The sequence below is a fragment of the Channa argus genome, chromosome 11 (assembly GCF_033026475.1).
Source record: "Channa argus isolate prfri chromosome 11, Channa argus male v1.0, whole genome shotgun sequence".
Classification (NCBI taxonomy): domain Eukaryota; kingdom Metazoa; phylum Chordata; class Actinopteri; order Anabantiformes; family Channidae; genus Channa; species Channa argus.
In genome coordinates, this window is record NC_090207.1 from 25,775,739 (window position 1) to 25,801,676 (window position 25,938).

The following is a 25,938-nucleotide window of genomic DNA, read 5'->3' on the forward strand; positions in this document are numbered from 1 at the left end:
CTACTTGAGGCGAAACAGTTCAATTTCAATTCTTCTTATTTTCTACTTTTTAAGAATTTTTTTACATTTTAATTGTAAACATTACAGCTATTTTAGAAAGAGCTAAACGTTCAGCTGTTTTTAAACTGTTCAGCTTCAGCTTTCAGCAAAAGCAAACATTTCAGCCCTTTTAGTAAAAACTGTTTCTTTTTTTTCACTTAAGCATTTTCTTTTTGCAAATGATTTTTCTAGTTATTAATAATATTCTGATCTCGGTCTTCCGCACGTATTTGGCGCCTAACTGCTTTGTGATACTTTCAGCTAGAACCGCCGCTCAAACCTAAAATGTTCAGCTACATTATTGCCTGTATATGGCTTTTAAATATCTTTTATACTTTTTAACTTTTTAAGTAATATTCAGCTTATTTCAGCAATCTTCTCTCATACAAATGAATGGAGAGACTTTTCAGCTACTCTTCATTTTCAGCTTTTACTAGTTGGGCACAAGACTTTCAGCTATCAGCCCTGTTTTAGTTCTAGATTGAACTTTTATTAACTTTGGTCTTTTTCTTCTTTTCTTCATTCATCTTTCATTGTACATTTTTTCATTGTATATGGATGCAGGAGGAGCGGATGGCTCATGTTTTGTGAGTGCGCAGCAGCACGTAAGAGCGAGGAGGGTTTGAGGTGGAGCACTAGAAATCTTAGACCACACAGAGAGTTTTGAGTTGGAGCAGAGTAAGTCTGAGTGCAAATATACTATCTGCCCTCTTGAGCTGATACTTATTATACATATTTTTTTTCTACTCTACTACTCTTCACATTTTACGCATGTACTATGAGTCTTGACCACCATGTAAATTCCCTGGATCCTTCCTATTTTTTCCAGTCAAGGAAAATTGCTAAGCCCAGGACCATTGAATCCCAAACAGAAATGGAGATGATTATTCATGCCTTTATTTCATGACTTTTATTTCCTGTCTTGCCTGTTGTAATTTCCTTTTCACATGCCTCAGCAATACATCACACTCGATTCCTTACAAGTTCTTAAAATGTCTTAAATTGGGAAGGGTTGCGTCAGGAAGGGCATCCGGTGTAAAAACTGTGCCAAATCAACATGCGGACTGATCCGCCGCTCTGGCGACCGTGAACTCACGGGATAAGTAAAAATAAATAAATAAATAAATAACTCTCATAGTGACGGGACTTACGGTTCTTTCAGTACTTGTTTCAGAAGTAGAGAGGGTGCCGTCTGAAACTCCCATTGAAGCCCATAATAACAGAGGTCCAAAAATGTTCCTAAAATCCAAAATGGGGGCTGTTTTAAAATTGCAGCCCTGCTTTTATTTTATTGAGTATGTTACAATAAAGTGACACTGTGTTTGATCAAGTCTTCTGCTGCTCACACTTTTTAATTTTGTTAATAGGACTAAAAGTTTTTCAAACATCAGAATAACCAAAAATAACCTCCATTCTAGAATCTTATTCAGACCTGTCCAGCCATAATATGAGTCCTACCCTTATCAAACAATGGATGGACAATACAGCCACCAACTGTAACCCCTAAGTTACAACAAATGTCCTTTATTTTTGCAGATAAAATAATAATTTTACTTGTGAAATATTCAACGTAATAGTGAATATCAGCAGTCCAGCAGACTCTCTTTATTGAGTTGTCAAATGCAGAGCTCAACTTAAGTTGAATAGAGCGCTCAGCAGTAAGTATTAAGTCATTTAAAACTTCAGATGTGCTGTTAATCACTCCTGTTAAAAGAGCCAAGTTTTAAGTTATTTTTCTAAATTGGTATTAATTTAACATCTGAAAATTCAGAAATTTTAGATGTGTTCAACAACTCCATGTTCCCTCACCTGCTCTGCTGCCTCTCCACAAGATAAGTTTTTAGATTTCTTTCTTTGGCTTCCTGTTGAAATCAAATCAGACTTGAAAAAGTGCTTCTGAAGACAGACTAAGTGCAGGGCCGTCCTTCCCCAGAGTTGAAAAGAAGTCAGCTAGCTACAGGGTCCTTTCATCGTGCCCCTTTCCCCTGAATTAACCTCGCTACTGACATTAGGCAATGTGACGCTGTAAAGTTTTTTAAATCTAATTTTATAACTCATCTACATGCCCTAACAAATGTGTAGGTTTTGCACATGCTACAAATCTGTTGCAAGTGCGGTGGGTTAAACTCATTTATTAAACAAAATTAGTAAATCCAGTTAGTACAATATAGTGCATATAGTCCTGCAGACCAGACAAAATTGATTATTGAGGATTGGTGATTCTTCAAACCATATGTTTTTTTCCTAACATTTGAGCATTGAGGCTTGGTATCACAGTAATATTACATGTCCTTCTAACAAATGACACTTGTTAGGAGACAGCTTTTGCTTGTTAGAGGCTGACTGAACATTGTGACCTAACTCCACTGCTATTAGTTCCTGTGTGAAACAAATGCTTAGAATTCCCATACTACCCAACAATCAACAGGTAACCGTATTATTTGTGTGTATCTGCACTACATTATACACTTGCTTAGGATAAGTAAGCGGCCTGGTTGGTCTTCAGGGTCCCCAAAGTAGTGTTGCCGTCTTGGCTTCAGTGTCAAAACATCAAGGGTCACAGAGGTCTATACAATGCAACCCAACACAGACCAAAACCAGTTGTTCAGTCAGTGGTTCGATCCCCGGTCCGGGTTACGTGTTGAAGTGTCCTTGGGCAGGACATTGAACCCCAAGTTGCTCCTGGTGGGTCAGGTGAGCACCTTGCATGGCAGCCACTGCCACTCACCATTCACAAGTGCTTTGTATAAGGGGCCATTTACCACCTCCAATACCGAACACAGACCCCAATACCCTAACACAGAGCTGTGCTGCACTTGGTGGTGATGTATAGGCAGGACTTTTAAACAAATGCCTTTATTAATCCTGTAAGAAGGCAGAGGTGGGAACTTGGGACAGGACTTAGATTGGTCCACCAACTAGGTGGGCACAAAATAACAAAAATAAACCTGTATGTAGTGGTTATGAAAAAGTTGAACTGCAATTAAAGTACCAGCAGGGATTTTGGGAAGACAATATGTGAAATGAGCTGATGCATGCATGAACCAAACTGGGACAGGTCACTTATTATTACAATATTAGAGTATTGCTTATAAAGATATAGCCAATGTTATGAGCATTCAGTTAGTAGGTTACGATCAGTTTAGCTGTCTGGCTCACTTCAGTGACAAGTTGGACATTTTATCACAACTAAAAACTACATTTCTAATATCTACACATCCCCTCACTAACGTTAACACCGTGCTTTTAACGTGTTATCAGAGTGATAAATAGCAACGTACAGTGAGGCATATTGATTCGCTCATATTTATAATTGCATTTTAAATATGTGCCACTTAACCAGTTACCTAACCTTAATAAAACTGATTAACTAAACTAGTAAAATACACTAGCATTAACTTTTGGCTAACCGGGTGCATCTATGTGACTATTTGTTTCATGCTACGTATTTCGTACAAATAATGCCACATAATTAGTTCGTATAAGTTATTTAACATAAACTACAAGTGGTTATTATGACTGTGAAACTTAAAAACAACAGACCTATTAGCAACTGGCTGGTCAATAAACTGTTAGCATTAGGGCTAAAACCCGAAACGTAACCGCGCTGATCTTGAAGTGCACATTCCTGCCTTGTAGGGGTTTAGCACACAAACTCAGAATTCACAATATGTGAAATGAGCTAATGCATGCACCCTTTTGTTGGCTGTCCCTTTAATTTGCTATTCCAATAAAGTTTGCAAAATTGTGTACGTTTGTATTTTTAAACATTATTTAGGGCCTTTGTGAGAGTAGCCCACTAGGCATAAGTGTGGCCCTAACACTGGTCAGAAAATATTTGTATTAACTCAAGGGCAAGTCCAGGCCTAATGCAACTAAAATACCACAAAATCGTACCTATACGGACTGTTTAAATAAAATGTCCCATTCTGACATATTAGTAACAGCCAAGCTGTATGTAAAACCTTCTTTGGGGGCTTTTCTTTGATAGAAACTTTGGGACTTCCCAGAATGTTCCCGCAAACACAGTGAACCTCCCCAGCACCAGATCATAACCATATTCTCAGCGCGGTGTACGCTGGGAATACAGGAGTTTCAAGATGGCGGCGAGCAGGAGGCTGGCCAAGGTAAATCTCCCGATCCCATTATTTTATATTGTTTCTAACGTGTAAAGACGCACTAGCGGCTAGTGGACGCATTCCGTATTTGTCTAAACATAACATAAGGCTTTTGTACAACGGTACAGCAAATATCTGTTTTAGCTGTAAACTTAATAAAAGAAGAGGTCACTTCTGACCACCAACCCGGCCAAACATTAACGTTAGGCAGCAACGCACCGGCAATTCGGGCCAGAAAGTCGAGAGACGCCTTCCTAACATGAACGAGAAACTCCTGTTGAGTTTACTAGGTGACGATGGTTTTCAGACAACCATGGGTTTTATGACCGAGACAGTAAGTTAGCTAACACAGGACCGTCATTTTCACGGCATTAGCGGTTACAGCGGCGGCTGCTAATCGGCTAACGCTAACTTGCTAACCTCAGATCTTAGCTGCGTTTCAAGCTAACGTTAGCTAGTCGGCGAGCTTCAGCTAAACTCCCAACAGTTACACAGGTTTCTGGGTCGATCAGTATAGAATGGGTGGGGAAATAAACTTAGTTTTAAATTCTCAGACCACAAGCCCATTATCGCTACGTGAGCGTGCCAGTAAACGCTTTGTGTCTTTTTGAAATGTGGTGATTGTATGTTACGCAAGGTCTGTGTTAACCTAACGTTATCCTTTTGCATGTGATTATGGCTAACGTCATGTTTTGTCCAGCTCTTCGAACCCCCTGTATTTTCCACTGTATCATAGTAGTAAATTACATAGTTACCTGATACTCTGTGTATGACCTTATAGAATTGTAGACTACAGTCACAAGCTGCCATTCATAAGGAAGCGTTTGTGTGAAAGTCAGTGGAACTTGGAAGTGTGACCCCATGTTAGCCGAGCAGTAAAAAGGCTTTGTTACTTATTAACTATCGTTAGCACTGTTTTAATGGGCATAATTATTGAATCATGTACTTAATGTGTGTATTGATGTGGCTGTGATGATGACACAGGATGTGCTTTTTTCCACATGACATGCCAGTGAAACTCTGCACAGCAGTTGGTTTAAACCTGACAAGATAGACAATTTTTTGCTTTCAAAAGCAGTTTAGCCTAAGAGAATAAGGAAATCCGCCCTTAAAAAAAACAAAAAAACAAGAACCATTAAAGCATTGCCTTGGTTAACAGCAGTGTTTCACATGGCAAAATGATGTTGATATTGACTGTCGACTGCTAAATTAGTTACCGAAACTGGTGACGACGACTGTTAATTTCATTTATAGGAACAGTATTTTCAGAATGTAATCATAAGTGAAATTAATAATCTAAGGCTCTTAGTTACCTTAACAATAAAATTAAGCGTATTGTATATGATTCTATTCAAGAAACTCAAACTTTTTGCACAACTCTTTACTACATACATTTGATGACCTTCTGTAAATAAAATTATATATATCATATAAGGAAACTAAGTGAAGCCTAGGGTTGGCCGTTGAATAGTGTGAAATGTGGCTCTGAATAGTGGGCGTGTTATTTAACAGAAAAACATATTGCCCTATTTTGCTCATATTTGTTGTTTTGCCACATGTCTTTTATGCTATTCTTTCTCCAACTGGAAAGCCACATTTTTGGAGTATTGCTTCTAGTGTCACTTGTGTAGGATGAAATGTGCTACCTGTGTTTAACCTGTCAGTATTACTTTAGTGACTAAGGCTTCAACAATGATGGAAACTCTGACAGCTTCCTGCCTGCAAATTCAAGCTTGAAGTAGCTTCATGTATCTCCGAGGTCATAGGCAGGAATCATGCTACATTGACTGGTTACTGTGTTAAATCAGGTTACACCGGTAATTAGGGAATTTGTTTACATACACTGTAGTAACCTGGTTACTGAAAATCTGCATAGACATACTACACTACTAGCCTGCATTTGTTTTAGAAGCATGACTCGGATATTTTTACTTCCACATTATTTCCCCCTGTCTGTGGCAGAGTAGAATTCAAAGTGAATGTAGATAGATGGGCAAAGAGTTCCTTTGCACAGCCTGAACTGCGTGAATTTAACATACTCAAATCCTCTTTCGCTGCAATGCTAACTTGTACAAAGATAATTAGAAACTCGTTTCCATGTATACATTGTAAAGAAACTGACATTCTCTTAGAGAAAACTAACTAGGTAAATTAGGTTTCTGTACCAACTAAGGATACTGACAGAAATCAATATTACAGTAGCAAAAATGTTACCCGTTTTACTTCTGCTACCTGCTCAAAATATGATTCTGACAATTTTATTTTACTGCTTGTTTTCTCAGGAACTTGAAGAGATTCGCACATCTGGAATGAAAAACTTCAGAAACATTCAAGTTGAGGAATCAAACCTTTTGTCATGGCAAGGGCTCATTGTTCCTGTAAGTAGCCATTCCTGTGTTTGACCTGTAGGCTCACACTTTTCTTTACTGACCTTGTTTCCTCACTTTTAGGACAACCCTCCTTATGACAAAGGTGCATTCAGGATTGAAATCATTTTCCCCACCGAATATCCCTTCAAACCTCCCAAGATCACATTCAAGACAAAGATCTATCACCCCAACATTGATGAGAAGGGCCAAGTGTGCTTGCCTGTGATCAGTGCAGAGAACTGGAAGCCTGCCACCAAAACTGACCAAGGTGAGTGTGTTGGTGTTACAGAGGGCTTTTGGTTCATCTGGACTTTGGTTGAAGACAAGAAAAGTTCTGTAAGTCGTATAGCTAAAGGAATCCTGACGTTCTTCTGACTTTGTCTGGAGTGGGTGTATGTGAGAGTGCAAATGTCAGAGTGAGACACTCCTGACATTATCCGTACTTTATCTTGCAGGCCCCCTAGTACTAAGTCTGTACTATGTGCGTGAGCCCGTGCATGCAGCAAGCTTCTCAGTGCTGATATATATATATATATATATTTTTTAAAGATGTATTTAGATGTTCTACCATGTTGTGCTACCTGTGCACGCTGACTCTGCTCTGTAATCAAGCGGAGTTGAATTCGTTAGGACGCTTCTGACTTGGGCGATCTCCCACTGTGTGTTACATGTTTGAAACACAACTCCCGACATTGTTTAGGGTTGATTTCTCCTGGCATCGTCCACAGTTCATATCTGAAACAGCTGTATTGTTCAGGTTCATACATGACCTATTTGCTAGTGTGAAGAATTCTTCAGGTCTAATGCTCAATATTTGTTCCTCAATCCAAGTAAATATTGATGGGGGGGGGGAGGGGGCTTGCCCAGCATAGATTCAAAGACTGTTTGGACAAGAGACATTAGTGATGCAAATTCATAAACCCAAGAAAACACATATGGGAAAGGCTGAGCAGTCTGACCAGTGGGATTCAGCTTTGCGGTATATTAAAAATATTTTCAGGCATCAACCAGCTGTCTGCTAAAGGAGAAAAGCAGAACGCTGGTGCAGGAGAAACGGCTCAGATTGAGAGCAAATGCCAAGATGTCGAATTGTCATAGTTGTATTATTAGATCATTCAATTAGAAAATGCAGTGCATGTAGTTATCTTGAATTTTCTCTCCCCCCCCCCGTCCCCCATCCCCCATTTTATTTATTTTTTTCACACTTGTTTCCTAATCGCATAGAGCTTAAATTTTTAAAGAGCAACTACACTAATGAAATATTTGTACTGTACACATATAAATATTTTGAGACTTATTGCTCCATGCAGGTGAAAAAGGAAAAAACCAACATTATGTGTATAAGTAAGCTGCTGGATCACCACGTGCTGCCAGAACAGTGTCAGTCTCTGCTGGAGGGATGGAACACATCTTTCCAACAGATGCTTCAAGATAGATCATGTTGATTTCTCCCCGTGATAAAAAATTTTGTCATATGCTAAATTTTGCTATATTTAATATTTAGCTATGATGTGTTTGCACTTGTGCCACAATGTTGGTGTCTCACATGAGCCTCCAAACATAGGAAGTTGCGGCAGAAGGCTGAGCCAATAGTAACTACTTTCTCTACATCAGTGCATGAATTTATAGAGAACCACCAACAATTTTCTCCTATTCCCTGACCTCTGCTATTCTGTTATGTGTCTGAAAAATAAAATAATCAGGTAACAATTTCCTCTACAAGGCATCAGTAGGTACAGTGAGCGGTAAAGAAACCTAACTATATCTAGCGTTTGATTGTGGGTAATTACTGTAGTTCTCAGCAGCACTCACTGTCCTCTAGCAGGTCTCAGCATGCACTGCTGTAGGCTGAAAGGTGGTGGTGGACTGATTACTTTGCATACTTGTTTATGCATCTGAAACTAGAGTTTGTGGTCTCTTATTGACACCCGTTGATCTTGCTTTCCTTATCTGACTGTGTCTTGCAGTAATTCAGTCACTTATTGCACTGGTGAACGACCCCCAGCCAGAGCACCCACTGAGGGCAGACCTAGCAGAAGAATACTCAAAGGACCGTAAAAAATTCTTGAAGAATGCTGAAGAGTTTACAAAGAAACACAGCGAAAAGCGGCCAATGGACTGATCAGCTGATGAGCGTGTAGCCCTCTCTCTCTCTCTTTCTCCCCCTCTCCTCCCATCACGCCCGCCCGACCAAATACAGAAGATTCTTCCCCTCGCTTCTCTGCCCTCCCTGACACCTTATTATCTTTGTCACTCATTCACTCACCCCCCCAACCCCCCCACCCCCACTGACCCTCCCTGCAGCTCAGGAGCTGCCCAACTGAAGCCAGGCAGCGGCAGCCTCAGCCTTCCTCCCCTCCAAGGACTCTCTGTGGATCAGACAGCTTCCTCTTCCTCCCTCTCTTTGCCCACAAATATCCAGACCATTTCTAACTTTCTACTTATTTCTTAAAGTGTAAAATGGGGGAAAACAAATGCTAAGGGAACATGATATTCAGATAAGGAGTTAGATGGAAATTCTCAGAGTAATGTTAATTTTCCTCTATATAAACAACTTGTGTGTTAAATATCAACTAGACACCATTTTCTGTAGTATTTTATCTTTTGCAGACCAGGAAAAGTGGTGGATTACTTTTTTCTTTTGCCCCGATTTCAAAAATCACGACAGAATGAAGAGAAGCTGTAGCTATGATCTGGAGGTGTGTTCTGACTGATCATTTCCCTTACTCAACTCCACTGCTTCTAGACTTGCACTATACTCTGGAACAATCCCTGTTAAACCTCCTCCACTGCATTTTGGAACCCAATGAGCAGAAGGGGAAAAAAAAAAAAAAACAGCAGGCCATATGTTGAGTTTTTACTGATGAAAAAGCAACAGAGTGTTTAAGTAATGGATTTTTAAAAAATGTGCAGTCATCATCAAGAAGCCCTTAAAGACTAATTGAACATCACTCTCACATACAGTCAGACCGTGCTGTTAAACCTGATTTCTGCATCACAAATTGCTGCATTTCTTTTTTCATATTGATAATAATTTGCTTTGCTTACATTGTTTTAATTGGCACATTAAATTTGTGGGATTGTGGAAAGAACGTGTCGAGTTAATTTAACCTTCCACGCATGTCTCCTCTCCCAATATTGGACACCTCAATATAATCACCTATCACTTAGAAACAAAGCCCTTTGCCACACTGAGGCATAATCCAGTGGCATATTGACCGTCAACTGCCCAGCTGAAAGGAACCCACATCTTTGGGAGGGGGGACGGAGAAGCTGGAGAAGGATGTGCTTGGCTGGAACGGAGCTCAACTCCAAAAAGCGGGTCCGTGAAACAAGCATCTTGAAGGCAGCTGGGAGAGGGCTGGCTGTCCACGGATGTGTCAGGACATGGAAAGGGACTGCAATGGCCTAAGAAAATCCAACATGTAACAGCTGTTTGATCTGCTCCCAATATTGTTTCATAATAAAGATGGCTAACCATTTGGCCTCGCTGTCTGCTTGGTGGTGAAGTGAATGTGGACGGTTTGGTTCGTACAACAGTACAAGTACCCAGCTTATAAACTATTGTAAACAATATTAAATTACATACAGCTAAAAGTTAAAACCACATCAGTTGAAACAGATAAACACCTGAGAACAAAGGTGATTTATAACAGTAAATGCCTCAAAGCACAGGACTAGTATTCAGCATAGACACGCAGATGTAAGAGTTGTCACTGATCTGCCAGGGCAGAAAAAGTTATTCTGAGATAACATCCAAAACTTTCTTCATTAACATTTATTTGAAAAAAAAAAAAATCACTGGGATACTGCTGACTTGGAGGCTGAGTAGAAATCTTAGATCCTAGATTCAAGACAAAAGGAGATTGTGCTTTTGAGGTTGCAGCAGTTTAACACCCACTTGTTTAGGTGTGCGTTAAGTTTTTACTTTCCTTTTTTAATGCTTTATTGTTTTATTTTCAAGTATACTGTATAGCTTTCCTCATTTTATTCGAAAGCACTTTGAAGTCTGCTCTTGAAAGGTCCTGAATAAATAAACTTACTAATTACTTAGTTGCATTGTCTAATAGCAAAATAGTGACTTTTTTGATTGTTGGTCCAAACTTGCTCTTTGACTCAGATGATCACTATTGAGATCGAATAAGCCCAGTTCAAGAAGACATTGTGCTTATTAATAAAAAGGGTGATTTTCAAATCATGTAGCATTCAGATCACAGAAAGACAAAAACAGGATATTTATTTACTGTTGGATTTGCAGGTTTTTCAGTTAAAATCTTTGACTTCAAATGAAGCAATACATAAAAACATTTATGCAAAAATCATAAATATACAACTTTGTAATAAGTAGACAATTAAATAGTAGAAACTACCCACACAGGTAATTGTTAAAAAATCAAGACTTAACATTTAGAGACACTGTGTTTAGAAGTTCAATGCTACAGTTGTGCTACACAGCCCTGAGATTATCCTGCCTCTTTTAAAACTGTTGTGTTATTTACTTCACTAATCTCCCATGTAGAATTTGTGTGTTGTGTATGAGTGCGTTTCCTCGAATAATAACTGATGATAGGTTTCTGTGTGGGAATTTTGCACAACACTGAAATAATACATTCTAATAATAAATAATAAAGACAGGACCTCAGATTGAATAAGTACTCGCCTTAAAACAAAACTATGGTTCATTATCACTTTGGTCTTATTTTTGTAGTTTAATCTATCACACTGTACTCAGCAAGTTAAAGCTGAGATCTGGAAACATGGCAGTGATCCAGATGATGTGGAGTTTTTCTAAAAGTCAAGGTGAGAAATATCCTCAATTGAAGAAAAAAAAAACCAACCAGGTGTAAGATGAAGCACAAAATAGATCTGTAAACTGTGATGGACATCGAATTGATCACTTTATTGTTGTTGTGTTTCTGTATATAGTGATGTCACCATATTTTCAGATCTCAGCTAGTAGTATTTACAGTTTACAGAATGAAGATTCTCAACTGATCTCAGCAGATTTACAGTATAAAAACCCCAGTTGTAACAAAGATGTGCAATCAAAGGCATGTGGGTAGTGCAATACTTGTCTGTGTTTGACTACTGTACAACAGCACCCGTTATGGCTTACAGTACATTAAAAAACAAACTTTGCCTAAAATATAATAATTGTATTTTAAACATATCTGTGGTATTTCATTGAGCCAAACATTACTCTAAACAGACTCCCTACTGTGACTGCATGGATATGTGCCCTCCATGTTCACCCACAGCCACCTGGAACACAACCTAATGAAGGATACATATTTCATTAGGCTGTGGCTGCAGCTATGTTATCCACTTAATGGAAGCCAAAGACATTCGTCCACGATACCAGCTCTTTATCATAATATATCATCATCTTTCAAACTCACAAATACATCACTTCAACAAAGGAAATGTTCCCGTGGTTTGGAACGGCCTTTTACGAAGACGAGACGTGTTTTTGTTACAGCCAATCTCTTTCTGTTAGTAAAAAAGTAAAACAAGGTTACAGTTCCACTGCTTCAAAAATAGCTGTACAGTAAAGAGTTATCATGAACTGTTGTGTTGCAGGGTGGGTTTGTAGTAATTTGCCATTTTTTTTGGGTCATTTTTGGATAGCAGTGGTCAGAGGTCTCTGAAGGCACAGAGCTGAACTCCCTCCTGGCTGTAGAGGGCCAGTAGGGATGGGTCTCTGAGCACGCTCAACTCATGCTGCCTGTCAGCTGATTGGGAGAAGTCATCGGGGCCCTCTCCACAGCCTCCTTCCTGGGGGTGACTGGGGTAACCTGGGTGAACCATGAGCTCTGCTGTGACCACAGGCTGATTAGAGCCTGATGCACTGTTGAAGGTAGTGTCTGAGGGCCCTGCAGCAAAGGCATGGCTAAGGGCCTTCTGCAGGTTGTGGATGGACATGTTCTGGCCCATGGTAGTCAGTCCCAAGTACACATCTGGCCACCTATGCACATACAAAACTTTTAAATCCTCATTCATATTTATTAGCCAAACACCAGGATTGGCCCTCACAGGCCTTTCAGATTCTATTTACACTAAAATTCTTTACATGGTGAGAAACAAACTACAGAGACTAGAGGCCTTATTTATAACAGTTTTGAAACATGGCTTGTATAACAGGCTTGAAATGTGTTGCAGAAAATCTGAGATTTATAGAAACAAACTAAGGGGGAGGCCTGTGTTATATGGTGCCTGTGCTTATTCAATTAGCATCTTTCTATTGGAAAAGATATCTGTAACAACTTATGCGATTATTGTTAACGATTATTAAACCCTGGCACCGGGTCTTGCCACATTGCCAGGCCTTCAGAGCTCAGAGGAGGGGGTGGGGCAGTCCCGGTTGAGTTTGGAGGGGATCACTGTGTGTCTGAAATCCAGAGGTTAATACCAGAATGTGGCTAATAAAGTCTGGAAATCCTCTCAAATGATGAAATGATCATGAATAGAACAGGAGATGCTGCTAGACCTGTCTTGATTTGGCCAAGTGCGACTTTTATTCTTTCTCATATAATTTCTTCAATGAACAGTCATCTACTCTGTCACCTGTCCACCATTTGCTTTAACTGTAAAAATGAGAGAAGAATCCCTATGCTGCAGTAGATTTAAATATTGTTTGTCGATTGTTTTAAAAACGGTGAAGATTTCAACTTGCTTACAACATATATATGTCCTGTTTGTTATATTAACGACTTCTGCAGCCGTCAGCCTCTCAGAGTTGGTCTGATTTTTAACAGCAACCCAAGTCTCCCTGGTAACAATATGTATATTAGGATTCATGAGCAGTGCATTTTGTATTCGTGGTTTATTGTGTATATGAGGAATATGAGGCTCATTTTAGTGATTTGTTCATTTCTGTAAATAAAATAAAATACGAATGGGGTAGTTACTGACCACTTAAAAACATTAAGGGCAGCATCTCTAACATGCTGAGATTCTGAAACAGGTCTCTGGGTCTATAATGATAGGAAAGCTAGCTAAAAAACACACTTCCCTGGTTCCCCCTGTTTACGTCCCTGTGTCCCTGGGCAAGATACTGAACCTCAGGTTGCTCCAACACCTGAAATCCATCATCAGTGTGTCCTCAATTTCTACACAGTGATAATTTAAGTAATTCAAATTAAATGTTTAATTATTATTTGATTAAAAAAGACATGTAGTTACGCAGTACTGTGTTACTGTGTCTGCACTATGTCATGGAATTGTCCTTTTAGTAGGGTTTGTCTCTGGGGATTAATAAAGTAGCCTAATCTGATCTACTCTAATGGGATTTAGAAATATTTATATATCCATGCAGCTGTGTGCCACATTCTAATTCTGTGTCCACAAATCCACACAAGATCTGTGCACGTTTTAGGCATGTAGTGAACAGGAGCTATACTATCAGCAGGGAAATCATCATCATCATCCTCATCCTCATCATTATCCTCACTACTGTGATATCTGAGTAATGTGTTTCAGAATAAAAGACAAACTCAAAAGAACATTAACATGGTAATAAAATGAACAGGAAAATAAAAACAAAGACACATTTGTGTGAACATGGTGTTACACAAATTTTTACCCAGACCTGATTCCATAGCGTTTGAAGACAGGGATGGAGTCCAGAGCGTCCTTCTCCACTTGCATGTAGAACCTCTGGAGGTGTGCTGGCAGCCATGTGCAGCTATGTAAACCTAGCTCCACTGGAACACGAGTGTATGGAATCCTGAGATCTGACAGGACCTGAGCAAACACCTCCCGCACCTCTGCAACACACAGTACAATTATTTTTTACTCTCCCCTTGCACTTGTGTCCAATGGTTGTATTGGTGAACAGGGTACAACATGCAGCTAGTGCTAAAACTAGCCTCCAAATGGAAGCGGGAAATGGTCACAGCCATGAATAAGGGGGTCAGATGCATAAACTGTGTAGAATTGTGATTGAAACTTTATCTATAATCAATATGAATACTCATTCTTTTGAACAGTTTTATAAAGCCACATGTATGGCTAAAGGGCTAGTCTCTATACTTGTTCTGTTAGATCTTAGTGCTGCATTCGATACCATTGAGCACAACATTTTATTACAGAGACTGGAACATGAAATTGGGATTAAAGGAACAGCACAAGGTTGGTTTAAATCTTATCTATCGATAGACTTCAATTTGTTCATGTTAATGATGAATCCTCCATGCACACAAATATTAGCTATGGAGTTCCACAAGGCTCTGTGTTAGGACCAATACTTTTTACTTTATATATGTCTCCTTTAGGCAACATTATTAGAAAACACTAATATTCCATTTCCATTACTATGCTGAGGATACACATCTATATTTATCTATGGAACCAGATAAAAAAAACAGTTGATCAAGGTTCAAGCCTATAAGACATAAAGGCCTGGATGTCCCATAATTTTTTACTTCTAAACTCAGACAAAACTGAAGTCATAATATTTGGGCCCAAAAATCTCAGAAATATGATGTCCACCCATATTGTTACTCTAGATGGCATAAGTCTGGCCTCCAGTACTACTGCAAGGAACCTTGGAGTTATTTTTGACCAGGATTTGTCCTTTACCTCACATATAAAACAAATCTCTAGAACAGCCTTCTTCCACCTACAGAACATTGCCAAAATCAGGAGCATCCTGTCTCAAAGTGATGCTGAAAAACTAGTCCATGCATTTGTTACTTCTAGGTTGGACTACTGTAATTCCCTACTTTTTGGATGCCCCACTAACTCCCTAAAGAGCCTGCAATTAATCCAAAATGCTGCAGCAAGAGTGCTGACTGGAACTAGCAAGAGAGATCATATTTCACCTTCACTAGCTTCTCTCCATTGGCTTCCCATTAAATTTAGAATAGAATTTAAAACCCTGCTTCTTATATATAAAGCTCTGAACGGTCAGGCTCCATCATATAGAGAAGACCTCATAGCACCATATCATCCCAGTAGACCACTTCGATCTCAGAATCCAGGCCTACTTGTGGGTCCCAGAATTTCCAAAGGTAGAATGGGAGGGGGTGTCTTTAGCTATCAAGCTCTTCTGTGGAACCAGCTCCCAGTTCTGATTCGGGAAGCAGACACCCTCTCTACTTTTAAGTCTAGGCTTAAAACTTTCCTCTTTGATAAAGCTTATAGTTAGTTATAGTTATGCTGTTATAGGCTTAGACTGCTGGGGGAACCACCCCCTGATGCACTGAGGTTGTTTCCTCTTCTTGTCCCTCTCTCCTCTCCTCTCACCCAACAATTGTCACCACTGTATGACATTAACTCTGTCTGTTTTCTCCCGTAGTTGTCTTTCTCCTTCTATGTCTCCCTCTCTCTGTCCCTTTCTGCAGGTGTCCCCGGGCTTTGGAGCTGTGTGTTTTCCAGTGTGCAGCTACTGGTCCTACCAACCTGCCCGATGTTTTGTTGTTACTTTTGTTGCTCTGTTCTGTTCTCTCTCCACGTTCCACTCACCCCAACTGGTCAAGGCAGATGGCTGCCCATTCTGTTAAAGGGAGTTTTTCCTCTCCACTGTTGCCTAGTGCTTGCTCAAGGGGGAATTGATGGGTTCCCTCTATACATCTTTATAGTCCTGACTTTATTCTGTAAAGTGCCTTGAAATAACTCTGTTGTGAATTGGCGCTATATAAATAAAAGTTGAATTGAATTGAATGTATGCTTTGTTCTGTTTTATAAATCTCAGACATTGTAGAAATAAGAGCACAAGCCTCATTTTCATTCCCACAATTTACCATGAATGGATGCAGAAACCCCTAAACCTCAAGGCTTGTACTCCCTCCATTGGTCATTAGACCTGCCAATGTGAAAGCAAAAAGCAAAAACACTTTTACTGTGCAACATCAGCCATGTTCTGCAACAGTACCAGATAAGCTGTTATTACAGGATTTCATTAATGATAGGGAAGGATTCAGTGTCTCATTCTTAGGATTAGCTCTGCAGTGTATTTGAACATTTGCCAACATGAGCCTTCTAGCTAACATTAGATTACCCCTCTTGCACTGCCTCATCTCCAAAAACACCTTTGGGTATTGCTGGAGCTTGAGCCAACAGCTGGAATTAATAGTGGGGACCACTCATGTCCTACACCACACTGCCTGCTTCAGCATCCTCCACCTCAAATCATCCTTTGTGTCATAGATGCTATATGATCTGCAACACTCCATTTTACTATAGCAAGGGGAATATCACACACACCATGCCCAGTTTTGGCATTTTTGAAATGATACATTGAGTGTTGTTAGGCACAGACCTACGGGATTGGTTACTTATTGACCCCGTTACTAATGTCAGGGACGAGAGACTCCTCTTTGAGACATGAATAATTAATTCCTTTTGTTGGGTATCGTTTTCCTCAGTACAAAGCTCTCAAAGCAAGCATTGACAGATATCAACACTCAAAATGCAAATAACAAAAAGCGATGTTTCTCCAAATAAGTTCCACAGATGCTATTTGCTGTACTGTTTTTCTGTGAGCTGCTCAACGCTGAGCTACGTGCTTTGTGCGATGAAGGGATCTTACTACATGTATTTTCAATTTGAGATCATACGACTTTTCAAGAGCAGATGTAACAAAGCTCTTTACAATGAAACCATGAGGAAAGCTATACAATAAAATATAAAATACAATAATAAAGCATAGGAAAGTGAAAGCCAAGCAAAGGCACAGTTAAACAAGTGGGTCTTAAGCTTTAAGCTTATTTTCAAAAGGGTCCACAGTGTCCACAGATCTTGGATCTAATGGGAGAGTGTTTCAGAGATAAGAAGCTACAACCTCAAAAGCACAATCTTGTTTTATCCAGAGTGGGAGATAAATATCAAGCCTTGATCAGAGGACACAAGGTTCCTACTAAAAATATACGGCTGCAGTAGCTCTGTCATGTAGAGTGGAGCTTGAAATATAGTCACAACAATTTTTTTTCCTTTTACTTATCCCATGAGTTCACGGTCGCCACAGCGGATCATTGTCCGCATGTTTGTTTGGCACAGTTTTTACACCGGATGCCCTTCCTGACGCAACCCTTCCCAATTTCTACCGCACTTGGACCGACACTGCACAGCTGGGCAGGGGCTGTTGGGGGCTCAGTGTCTTGCCCAGAGACACTTTGACATAGGACCGGGGATCGAACCACTGACCCTGTGGCCTGTAGACTGCCTTACCAACTGAGCTACAGCATAAAGAATCAATATGGGGTTAAAAGGAGACCTTAGCTGCTTTTTTAACACATTTTAAGAACTTGTAAGGAGTCGAGTGATATATTGCTGAGGCATGTGAAAAGGAAATTACAACAGGCAAGACAGGAAATAAAAGTCATGAAATAAAGGCATGAATAATCATCTCCATTTCTGTTTGGGATTCAATGGTCCTGGGCTTGGCAATTTTCCTTGACTTGAAAAAATAGGAAGGATCCAGGGAATTTACATGGTGGTCAAGACTCATAGTACATGCGTAAAATGTGAAGAGTGGTACAGTAGAAAAAAAATACGTATAATAAGTATCAGCTCAAGAGGGCAGATACTATATTTGCACTCAGACTTACTCTGCTCCCACTCAAAACTGTCTGTGTGGTCTAAGATTTCTAGTGCTCCACCTCAAACCCTCCTCGCTCTTACGTGCTGCTGCGCACTCACAAAACATGAGCCATCCGCTCCTCCTGCATCCATATACAATCATCACCAAATATTGCTACATGGTAACCTCATACAGAATACACCTTTTCTGGCCAGTGTCCCGCACGCCCTCTGTTAAACAATTAGTCAACGCATCATGAATCCTATTAGTTGGTGACTGTTGATAGAGTCAACTTAGTTCACTTGCCAAAAAATATAAGTGCGGAGCTTTAAGAGCAAATGTTTTGCAAGCGCACAGCGGTGCCTGAGAGTGAGGAGGAGGGGCTTAAGTGGAGCACAGGAAACCTGAGAGCAAACAGAGTAGCTCTGAATGCAAATACAGAAATTTTGGAGAGGTTTTAAACCAAATTTAAATTGAAAAACAGGCCTCTGATATAATAAGAATCACCCCATCAGTGTTCATCAACAGCATTAAACGTTTCTGAGGCAAATTTATTCTGCATACTGACTTCTGTGAGTACTTTGACTTCATTTGGTCCCATATTTTACTATCAAGTGTAATTAGTATTATAACCTCCCAGACTATGAAGGCACTAATCATGTTTATTATCTAGAAACACTCCTATTTGCTCCCACACTCCTATTATTTGGGTTTCTCACGGAGAAATGCGTACCATGTTGAGTCATATACAATATAAGGTATAACTTGATTTGTTTTCTATGACGCATTTTACAATACCTGGCAGTACATGGACGTGTTGATGTCCGTCCATGTGGTGGGGGAGGTGACCTGTCAGCTCTCGGAACAGCCTGACCTGGGCCCTCAACTCGAGCTCCACCTGGGAATGTAGAAAGCACAACTGGAAAAACATGGCTTCCTCTGCAAATTAACATGGATTCTATGCTAAATGTGCGTAATAATGTATCAAATAAAATATAATAGAGTAGAAAGCCAACTGGCTTAAGGCAGTCTGTTATTCCACTTAACTGACTGTAACATGTTAATTGACTGTAACTTAGTAATTCTGTGGCTCCATAAAAATGTGGCTATGCAGATTTAGTGGTGCGGTGAAAGTTTAGAATTTTTGCATTTCTGGTCAGAGCATACTGAGCTCATTTATTAGGCCTCAGTGAAGTGGAAAACACTGTCTTAATGTATTTCACCCTTTAAAAATTGCATTCAAACAGCTCAATGCTTCATTTTCAATGACCTTCCAGTAAGACCGACACCTCCCCCCTAACCAATACACTTGACACTGCAACTCTGACGTCTTGAGTATGCATGAGTTTTAATCTTATTTATTTGGCTTTATCAGCCCTTCATAGACAGTTCATGGAATGAATAAATGAAGTTAGTGAATAGAATTAAACCGAGGAAGTGCACTGCCAGGATGCTGAGCAGAGTCTTGCTGGGAAAACCATTGCTTTTCGGCTAGCATCAATAAAAAGAAAGAAATGTATAAGCATTTATACAGCTTCTTTTCTGTTAGGACTCAAACTTACCAAAATTACTAATAAAATCAAGACCAGTACAAGCTGTAAACTTTTGCCTTCAACGCCGCAGAGTAAAAACCTATAGTGATAGTGGCATTAGGACTGAACAGGACACACCTCCTATAAAGGCTTTTAACTATAGAGAATAGAGACTCGAGTTCATTCAAATCCACTGAAGACTGAATGTTTTGGTCAGAGCTTTCAGACGAGGTAATAATTTAGCTTGATGCAGGAGCACTAGGTGCAGTAAATTCAAATGGTGAAGTTGTATAAAATAAGGTCGAGATTAACAGCTGGACAGACATAAATAAAAAACTTTATAAAACGGTCATAAAAAGATTTATGTAACATCACAATGAGAGTCTAAGTCGGTCACAGACTGGCCTTTGCACACCTGTTTCATGCTGAGCTGGCCTCTCTCCAGGGCCTGACGGAAGCCCATCTTCCCATGAAAGAATCCATACTGGTTTACCAGTGTAGAGGCCTGCTGGAGGCTCTGACACACTGGAGTGCCCTCTGACAGGTTGGCATGTAGGCCGATGGGGATGTTGTTTCTAACAAGAGAAGAAAAACGGAAATTGTCTGACCAGTTAAAAACTCTTTGACTGTGCTATAGAAAAACTCAAATCCTATTCAAATGATTAAATTTTAAATTATAAAATGTACAGTGTTTGGAACCAGGAATTGGTTGTAAGTATAGTTCACTGCGCAGTCCAGTGACAGTTATCAAAACTGTGTCACTGCCCAAATATACACACTTTAACTTGTTAGAGGTGTAGCTGCCACTGTTTTAATTACATTACTCCTAATGACTAATGTGCACATAATAGCATGTGGACATGCATATTCATTTGAATTTTCCTTTTGGTGTTTGGCATTTCCATTTGCACAGTGATTCATTTTTTACTTGTTTTCCGTAATGGCCCTTCCATCGTTCAAGTGCATGCCTTTAACAGCATAAGAGTCAAGCTGGAGGTATTAAGAGTGACATTACGCTATACACATTATTATGTGTGGGAGTAAATATAACAACACCTACTATCTGATGTACTGTCACAAGGAAAAGTAGTTTCCTGCACAAATTGCTTACGAAATGCGACCTGAAAGATGATGACTCTTCTGTCTTGACAGATCACAAACACGTCTTTCAAGTCTTTATTTAACCTGGCCACTAAACATACAAAGTGATGGTGGAAAAGTACCGGCAACACTAGGCTTATGATGTTACTAAACATCAACTGAAGTTAAGCCTTTAAAAAACACAGAAACAGAAATGAAACAAGAATGAATGTGTGGTTAAGAACTACTTTGACTTTTAAAAACACTTAAACAGTGTCAGTGTGTAAGCAGCATAAGCAGCATCAGCTGATTTGAGCCATTCCTCGTACAAAAGAGATCTGCAAAGACCTATAATAAAGAGTTGTTGATTTGCATGCAGCTGGAAAGGGTTACAGAGTAATCTCAAAAGCTTTAGACAGCCATCAGTCCACAGTTAGACATACTGTCTAGAAATAGAGACAATTTGGTACTGTGGCTAGCCTCTATGGAAATGGACATCCAGCCAAGGTCACTCTAAAGGTACGACGGAAAATGCGCAATGCGGTAAAAAAATTAAAATACAAAGAACCTTTGAAGTAACAGCTAAAGACTTAAATGATTCATTGGGATCTGTCTATTTATTAGTCAATCATATGTAAAACATTGAACAGGCATAGTGTCTATGGCAGGACACCATGGAAGAAGCCATTGCTCTCCTAACTAACTAATCTCCTAACAACTAATTAGGTTAGCTGGCAAAATGTCTGAAACATTATTGGGTATGAAGAGTTGAAGAGTTTGAGAGAGGCAGAGCCTGGCGAATGTAAAGATGGGCAGAGGTTCACCAATCTGTGACAAACTGCGTCCAAAAAACTGTTACAATTTCAGAAAAATGTCAATGTAGAACTGTGAAGACTGAGGATCCCACCATCGACAGTATATAATATCATCAAATGAATATCTGTGCGCAAGGGACAAGGCCGAAGGTCGATATTTGATGCGCGTGATCTTCATGCCCTCGGAGGTGGCACTGCAGTAAAAAGAAGCAAGCAGAATTCACTGTCTGCAAACAAACAAGCAATATAATTCAAAGAAGAAGCCATATGTGATCACGATCCAGATATGCTGCCGTATTCTCTGGGCCAAATCTCATTTAAAATGGTCTGAGCCAAAAAAAAGCCAAAACTGTGCTGTGGTCAGATTAACCAAAATTTAAAATCAGAATTTAAAATTATTTGGAAACCATGCCGGGTACAGTGGAGTAAAAAGAAGGCAGACCATCCAGCTTGTTATCAGTGGACGGTTCATAAGCCTGCATCTCTGATGGTATAGGGGTTCGTTAGTCCCTATGGTGTGGGCAGCTTACACATCTGGAAAGGCTCCATCAATGCTGAAAAGTACATAGAGGTTTTAGAGCAACATATGCTCCCATCCATCTCAGATGACAATACTAAACCACATACTGCATCCATTACAACAGCATGGCTTCGCAGGAGAAGAGTCCAGGTGCTGAACTGGCCCGCCTGCAGTCTTGACCCTTCACCAATAGTAAATATTTGGTACATTATTAATTGAAACATCTGAGCTGTTTAGGAACAAGAATCCTGTATCAGACAAGAATGGGACAAAATTCCCTTCCTAAACTCCAGCAACTGGTCTCATCAATTCCCAGATGTTCCCAAAAGTTCAACGGCTTTCGACTTGATCATGTTCCGCACGTTTATTTTGAATGTGTTTTTACGCTGGATGCCCTTCATCCCATTTTATCCGGGCTCGGGACTGGGCCCGTGGTCGCCCTTGGTGGGGCCACACGTAGTGGTGTGCAATTTGAACCCGCTGCCTTCTGCATCCCAGCCCTATGCTGTACCACTGAGGGACCAGTACCTCTCAAACTGCACTTCCCAGATGTTTATAGACCATTGTTAAAGGAAGAGGAAGAATGCTACACAGTGGTAATCACCACCCTGTTCCAACTTATTTGATTTGTGTTCCTGACATCAAATTACAAATTAGCTAATATTTTCCATGAAAATCGTAAAATGTCTCAGTTTTAAACATCTGATATGTAGTTTATGTTCTATTGTGAAAAAAATGTGGTTTGATGAGATTTCCAAATTGTGGCATTCTCTTTTTATTTATGTTTTACATTGTCTCTTAACTTTTTTTTTTAATTGGGGTTGTACTTCACAATGGCTTCACTGGCACAAAATCCACCTTTGGAGTGGCTTAGGACCTCAACCCAATAAAGATGCTGTGGAATGACCTCAAGCAAACCGTTCACACCAAATGTCCTGAGAATAGGGTTGATTTGAAACAGTTCTTTAAAGAAGAATGGTTCAAAATTAGTCCTGAATGCTGTTCAGCCTTAATCCACAGGTACAGAAGTGCTGGCTTGAAATAACTGCTGCCAAAGGTTGTGTTCAATAGAGACATGAAAGATCATGACTCATTAAATACTGTGTTTTTTAATACGCCTGACTTTGGTGAAGATCAGGTCACATTTCGTAACCAGTTTATGCAGAACACAGGATTTTTTACACAGGACAGTTTTGTTTTTCTCGCCACTATATATCACGACTTTACACATAACAAACCTTTTAGCCAGATCTGCTGCCTCTTTGGCAGCGCAGGCATTAACCAGCAATGACACATTGGAAATCCCTCCAGCCTGGAAGCACTCCACAATGCCTTGGTTCCTCTTGGGACAATAGCCGAAGTCATCTCCCGTCACCACCAGCATCATTCTGGGCTGGGGCATTATTGCTGGTCTCTGTGGGGGACACATAGAGTAGGAGACTGGCTCCCCCTCATGCACAAATGCTCCTAGTGGTCTAGTGCCTACTATTGTACCTTAATGCTATCAGTATTGGGTTAAATGGGACGCAAATTGTAAAGTGCTTTAAATAAAAGCGCTATATAAATACAGTCACACATGTTAAACAATCAATATTTAATAGCTAGTCAATAACTTACTCTTTTTTTTTTTTATTGGCCATGCCTCTAAATTTGATTATATGATGCAGATTTATAGAACGTTTCTTACTTGCACATAAAATGTCACACTATCATCTAAATTGGTGCAAAAATAAGATGAGGTTTGATACAATGAACCCTTAAATGTTTAAGTGGAAAATACTAGAAAAATACTTAACATCTTAGCAGTAATTTCAAGTAGCTGTTTATTGTCAGGATATAAAAAGTAACCTCACAATATGTAGCAATTACTGTGGTACTACTTTAAAGAATGAAGGTCCACTTGACGCTATGACTTTCACATAAACACCTGTTGTTGCCAAATACAGTACTTTTAATCAATCTTTATGACATAATAATAATATAAAGTAGGCTGTGATGATAAAAAAAAAGACCAATTTAGCTGAACATTTGCGTCACACATATAAATCATGCATAGACAGTGTAGCTCGTGTCACACACATGCGTGTGACTTCATCAGTTTCATCACACAGTAATAAGAGTCATATCCGATATTTGAGAGTAATGGCTCTGAAGGTTTTGGTTTTAAAAACTATAAAGACATCAACCAGTTCCATTACACGGAGCGATTGTATAACGTTAATGAAACAGTAGTAGACCGGTTCCGGTCCGGTAGCGATTTAACGTTAGACGCTGCTGTCTGTGGTGCGGTAACGTTACTGTCCGTCTGTTTCAACTTGTTTGTCCTTTACCGCTATTTACAGTACATTGGGGACAAATGTCTTTCCACAAAACTATTGTCTCAACAATTCATCTCTTACAATTTAAACCAAAGGGAACATGTTAAGACGACACTAGCCGCTGCCTTTCACTGTCACAGTCGCGAGACTCGCTAGCGGCCCACAGACAGATTGGCCCCTGGTGGCTCAAACTAATTACAAGAACGCGATACTGTTCCAAAATCACAAAATACTCCGTCTTACCCATTGTATTACACACGCTTATCCATTTAAGTCGGAAGCCGCCCGGGCGAGGTGAAAATAAGCTGTACTTCCGACTAGCAAACTGCATCGGTGTAGTTAGGTTGGAGTGGACGTTCCTGAAACACGCCGCCCTCTGCTGGTGGCAACATGGCGGCTCCGTTGGGAAACTTCAAAATAAGACGCTCGCAAGTCTCTCGTTACATGTGTAATATCAAGTATTGGGTAACCATAAATTATGGACTTATGTTTGGTTTTAATAATTTGGCTATGACTCACTCTTTTTCTAACAATATTAACGTGAAGCGTATTATTTTGGAACGGACAAAACCTACACATCCGCTCGGTGTCACATTTCATTATGTGCAGTTTATTCTCGGAAAGTTTGTTTCCGACTGAAGGTAGAAAACCCGTTAAATCCAATCCCGGGTAATCGCAGAACTGGTCATCGGAGCTCTTCCGTAAAATCTGCGTACTGTGCGTAAATATGTTTGAAAACAACAAACCATCACTACTTTGTCGTACTGTGTAGATACTTTACGAAAGATCACAATGAGCAAATTGACCACTTACCAACCTCTTTCCGGGAGAACAGCTTATCTGAACACATCTTCCACGGGTGACGTCTCTGAATTGACTGTCATTACACGTGTACAGGTGTGACTTCCCTCAGGTGTCGCACCTGTACAGCCTGTGACCGGAATGTCGCGGGTTCAATCCCCGGGACCGACAGGATTATATGTGGTTGGGAAAAGTGAGGAAGAAGAATTTGCTCGTACCTCATCAACATAACTGTGATGCCGTTGAGTAAGACCTTTAATCCCAACTACTCCAGTGGCGATCAGGGTGAAAAAAGGGAGCCTCCCAGTGTAGTGACTCAGAATAAATTAGATTTCAAATGAAAAGTGTACCAGAAAGATACATTTTCTGCACCCAAGTTTCAGTCTGGCATACTATACTGTCTCAACTAAAACAAAGACAGGGTTACCACATAAAGGGATTAACCTAGTACGTGACGCAACAACTTTACCATGGATGTATTAAGACTGGTAGTAATCACTTTTTCCACTGATTATGTTGATTAGCTTTGATGGTGCAATGTCAATCCCGAATGAATTTGCAATTAACCACTTTGGCAGTCTTCTGCTTTTCAACAAAATGAGAATACTATCCCTTGTACAAATGGATGGAACACCATTCTAAGCAAAGCTATTCCCCAATTTGGTTATAGTGGTGGAGAGCATTGTCTAACACACTGGTCCAAAATTTCCAGGTGGTGTTCAATGGAGTGATTATGAAGGCAATAGCATATGATTCACATCATATAAAATCTCAAAACATTTAGGTCCTGATGAATCAAAGCAATATTATTTGTAGGGCACCACT

The 25,938-nt window shown here is 39.9% G+C and overlaps 2 protein-coding genes across 3 annotated transcripts; one reads left to right on the forward strand and one right to left on the reverse strand.

The window, feature by feature from the left end:
- The first annotated feature begins 4,057 nt into the window (after nucleotides 1–4,057).
- Nucleotides 4,058–10,011, forward strand: LOC137135723 (ubiquitin-conjugating enzyme E2 L3). Its single transcript, XM_067520206.1, has 4 exons — nucleotides 4,058–4,166; nucleotides 6,440–6,535; nucleotides 6,608–6,794; nucleotides 8,494–10,011. The coding sequence occupies exons 1-4, from the start codon at nucleotides 4,140–4,142 to the stop codon at nucleotides 8,646–8,648; spliced, it is 465 nt and encodes a 154-aa protein (XP_067376307.1). The 5' UTR covers nucleotides 4,058–4,139; the 3' UTR covers nucleotides 8,649–10,011.
- A 726-nt stretch (nucleotides 10,012–10,737) lies between these two features.
- ydjc (YdjC chitooligosaccharide deacetylase homolog) lies at nucleotides 10,738–25,232 on the reverse strand. Of its 2 annotated transcripts, none has more exons than XM_067520204.1 (6): nucleotides 25,126–25,232; nucleotides 23,233–23,408; nucleotides 19,995–20,154; nucleotides 18,846–18,945; nucleotides 14,115–14,292; nucleotides 10,738–12,491 (listed from the first exon to the last, which is right to left on the reverse strand). In XM_067520204.1, exons 2-6 carry the CDS (start codon nucleotides 23,394–23,396, stop codon nucleotides 12,161–12,163), a joined length of 933 nt encoding a protein of 310 aa, XP_067376305.1. In that variant the 5' UTR covers nucleotides 23,397–23,408; nucleotides 25,126–25,232; the 3' UTR covers nucleotides 10,738–12,160. The 2 variants fall into 2 exon arrangements, with proteins under 2 accessions (XP_067376305.1, XP_067376304.1); XM_067520203.1 differs by lacking the exon at nucleotides 25,126–25,232 and adding an exon at nucleotides 24,556–24,717.
- Between the last annotated feature and the right edge of the window lie 706 nt (nucleotides 25,233–25,938).

What these genes read in the sequence shown, in the direction of transcription:
- LOC137135723 (XM_067520206.1), top strand. Translation starts at nt 4,140, where the DNA reads ATGGCGGCGAGCAGGAGGCTGGCCAAG. An exon ending in CGAGCAGGAGGCTGGCCAAG is followed by an intron (nt 4,167 to 6,439) that starts GTAAATCTCCCG and finishes TTGTTTTCTCAG; the next exon opens with GAACTTGAAGAGATTCGCAC. An exon ending in TGCCACCAAAACTGACCAAG is followed by an intron (nt 6,795 to 8,493) that starts GTGAGTGTGTTG and finishes TGTGTCTTGCAG; the next exon opens with TAATTCAGTCACTTATTGCA.
- ydjc (XM_067520204.1), bottom strand. Translation starts at nt 23,396, where the DNA reads ATGCCCCAGCCCAGAATGATGCTGGTGGTGACGGGAGATGACTTCGGC. An exon ending in GCCAGCTCAGCATGAAACAG is followed by an intron (nt 18,946 to 19,994) that starts GTGTGCAAAGGC and finishes CTACATTCCCAG; the next exon opens with GTGGAGCTCGAGTTGAGGGC. An exon ending in ACACGTCCATGTACTGCCAG is followed by an intron (nt 14,293 to 18,845) that starts GTATTGTAAAAT and finishes TGTGTGTTGCAG; the next exon opens with AGGTGCGGGAGGTGTTTGCT.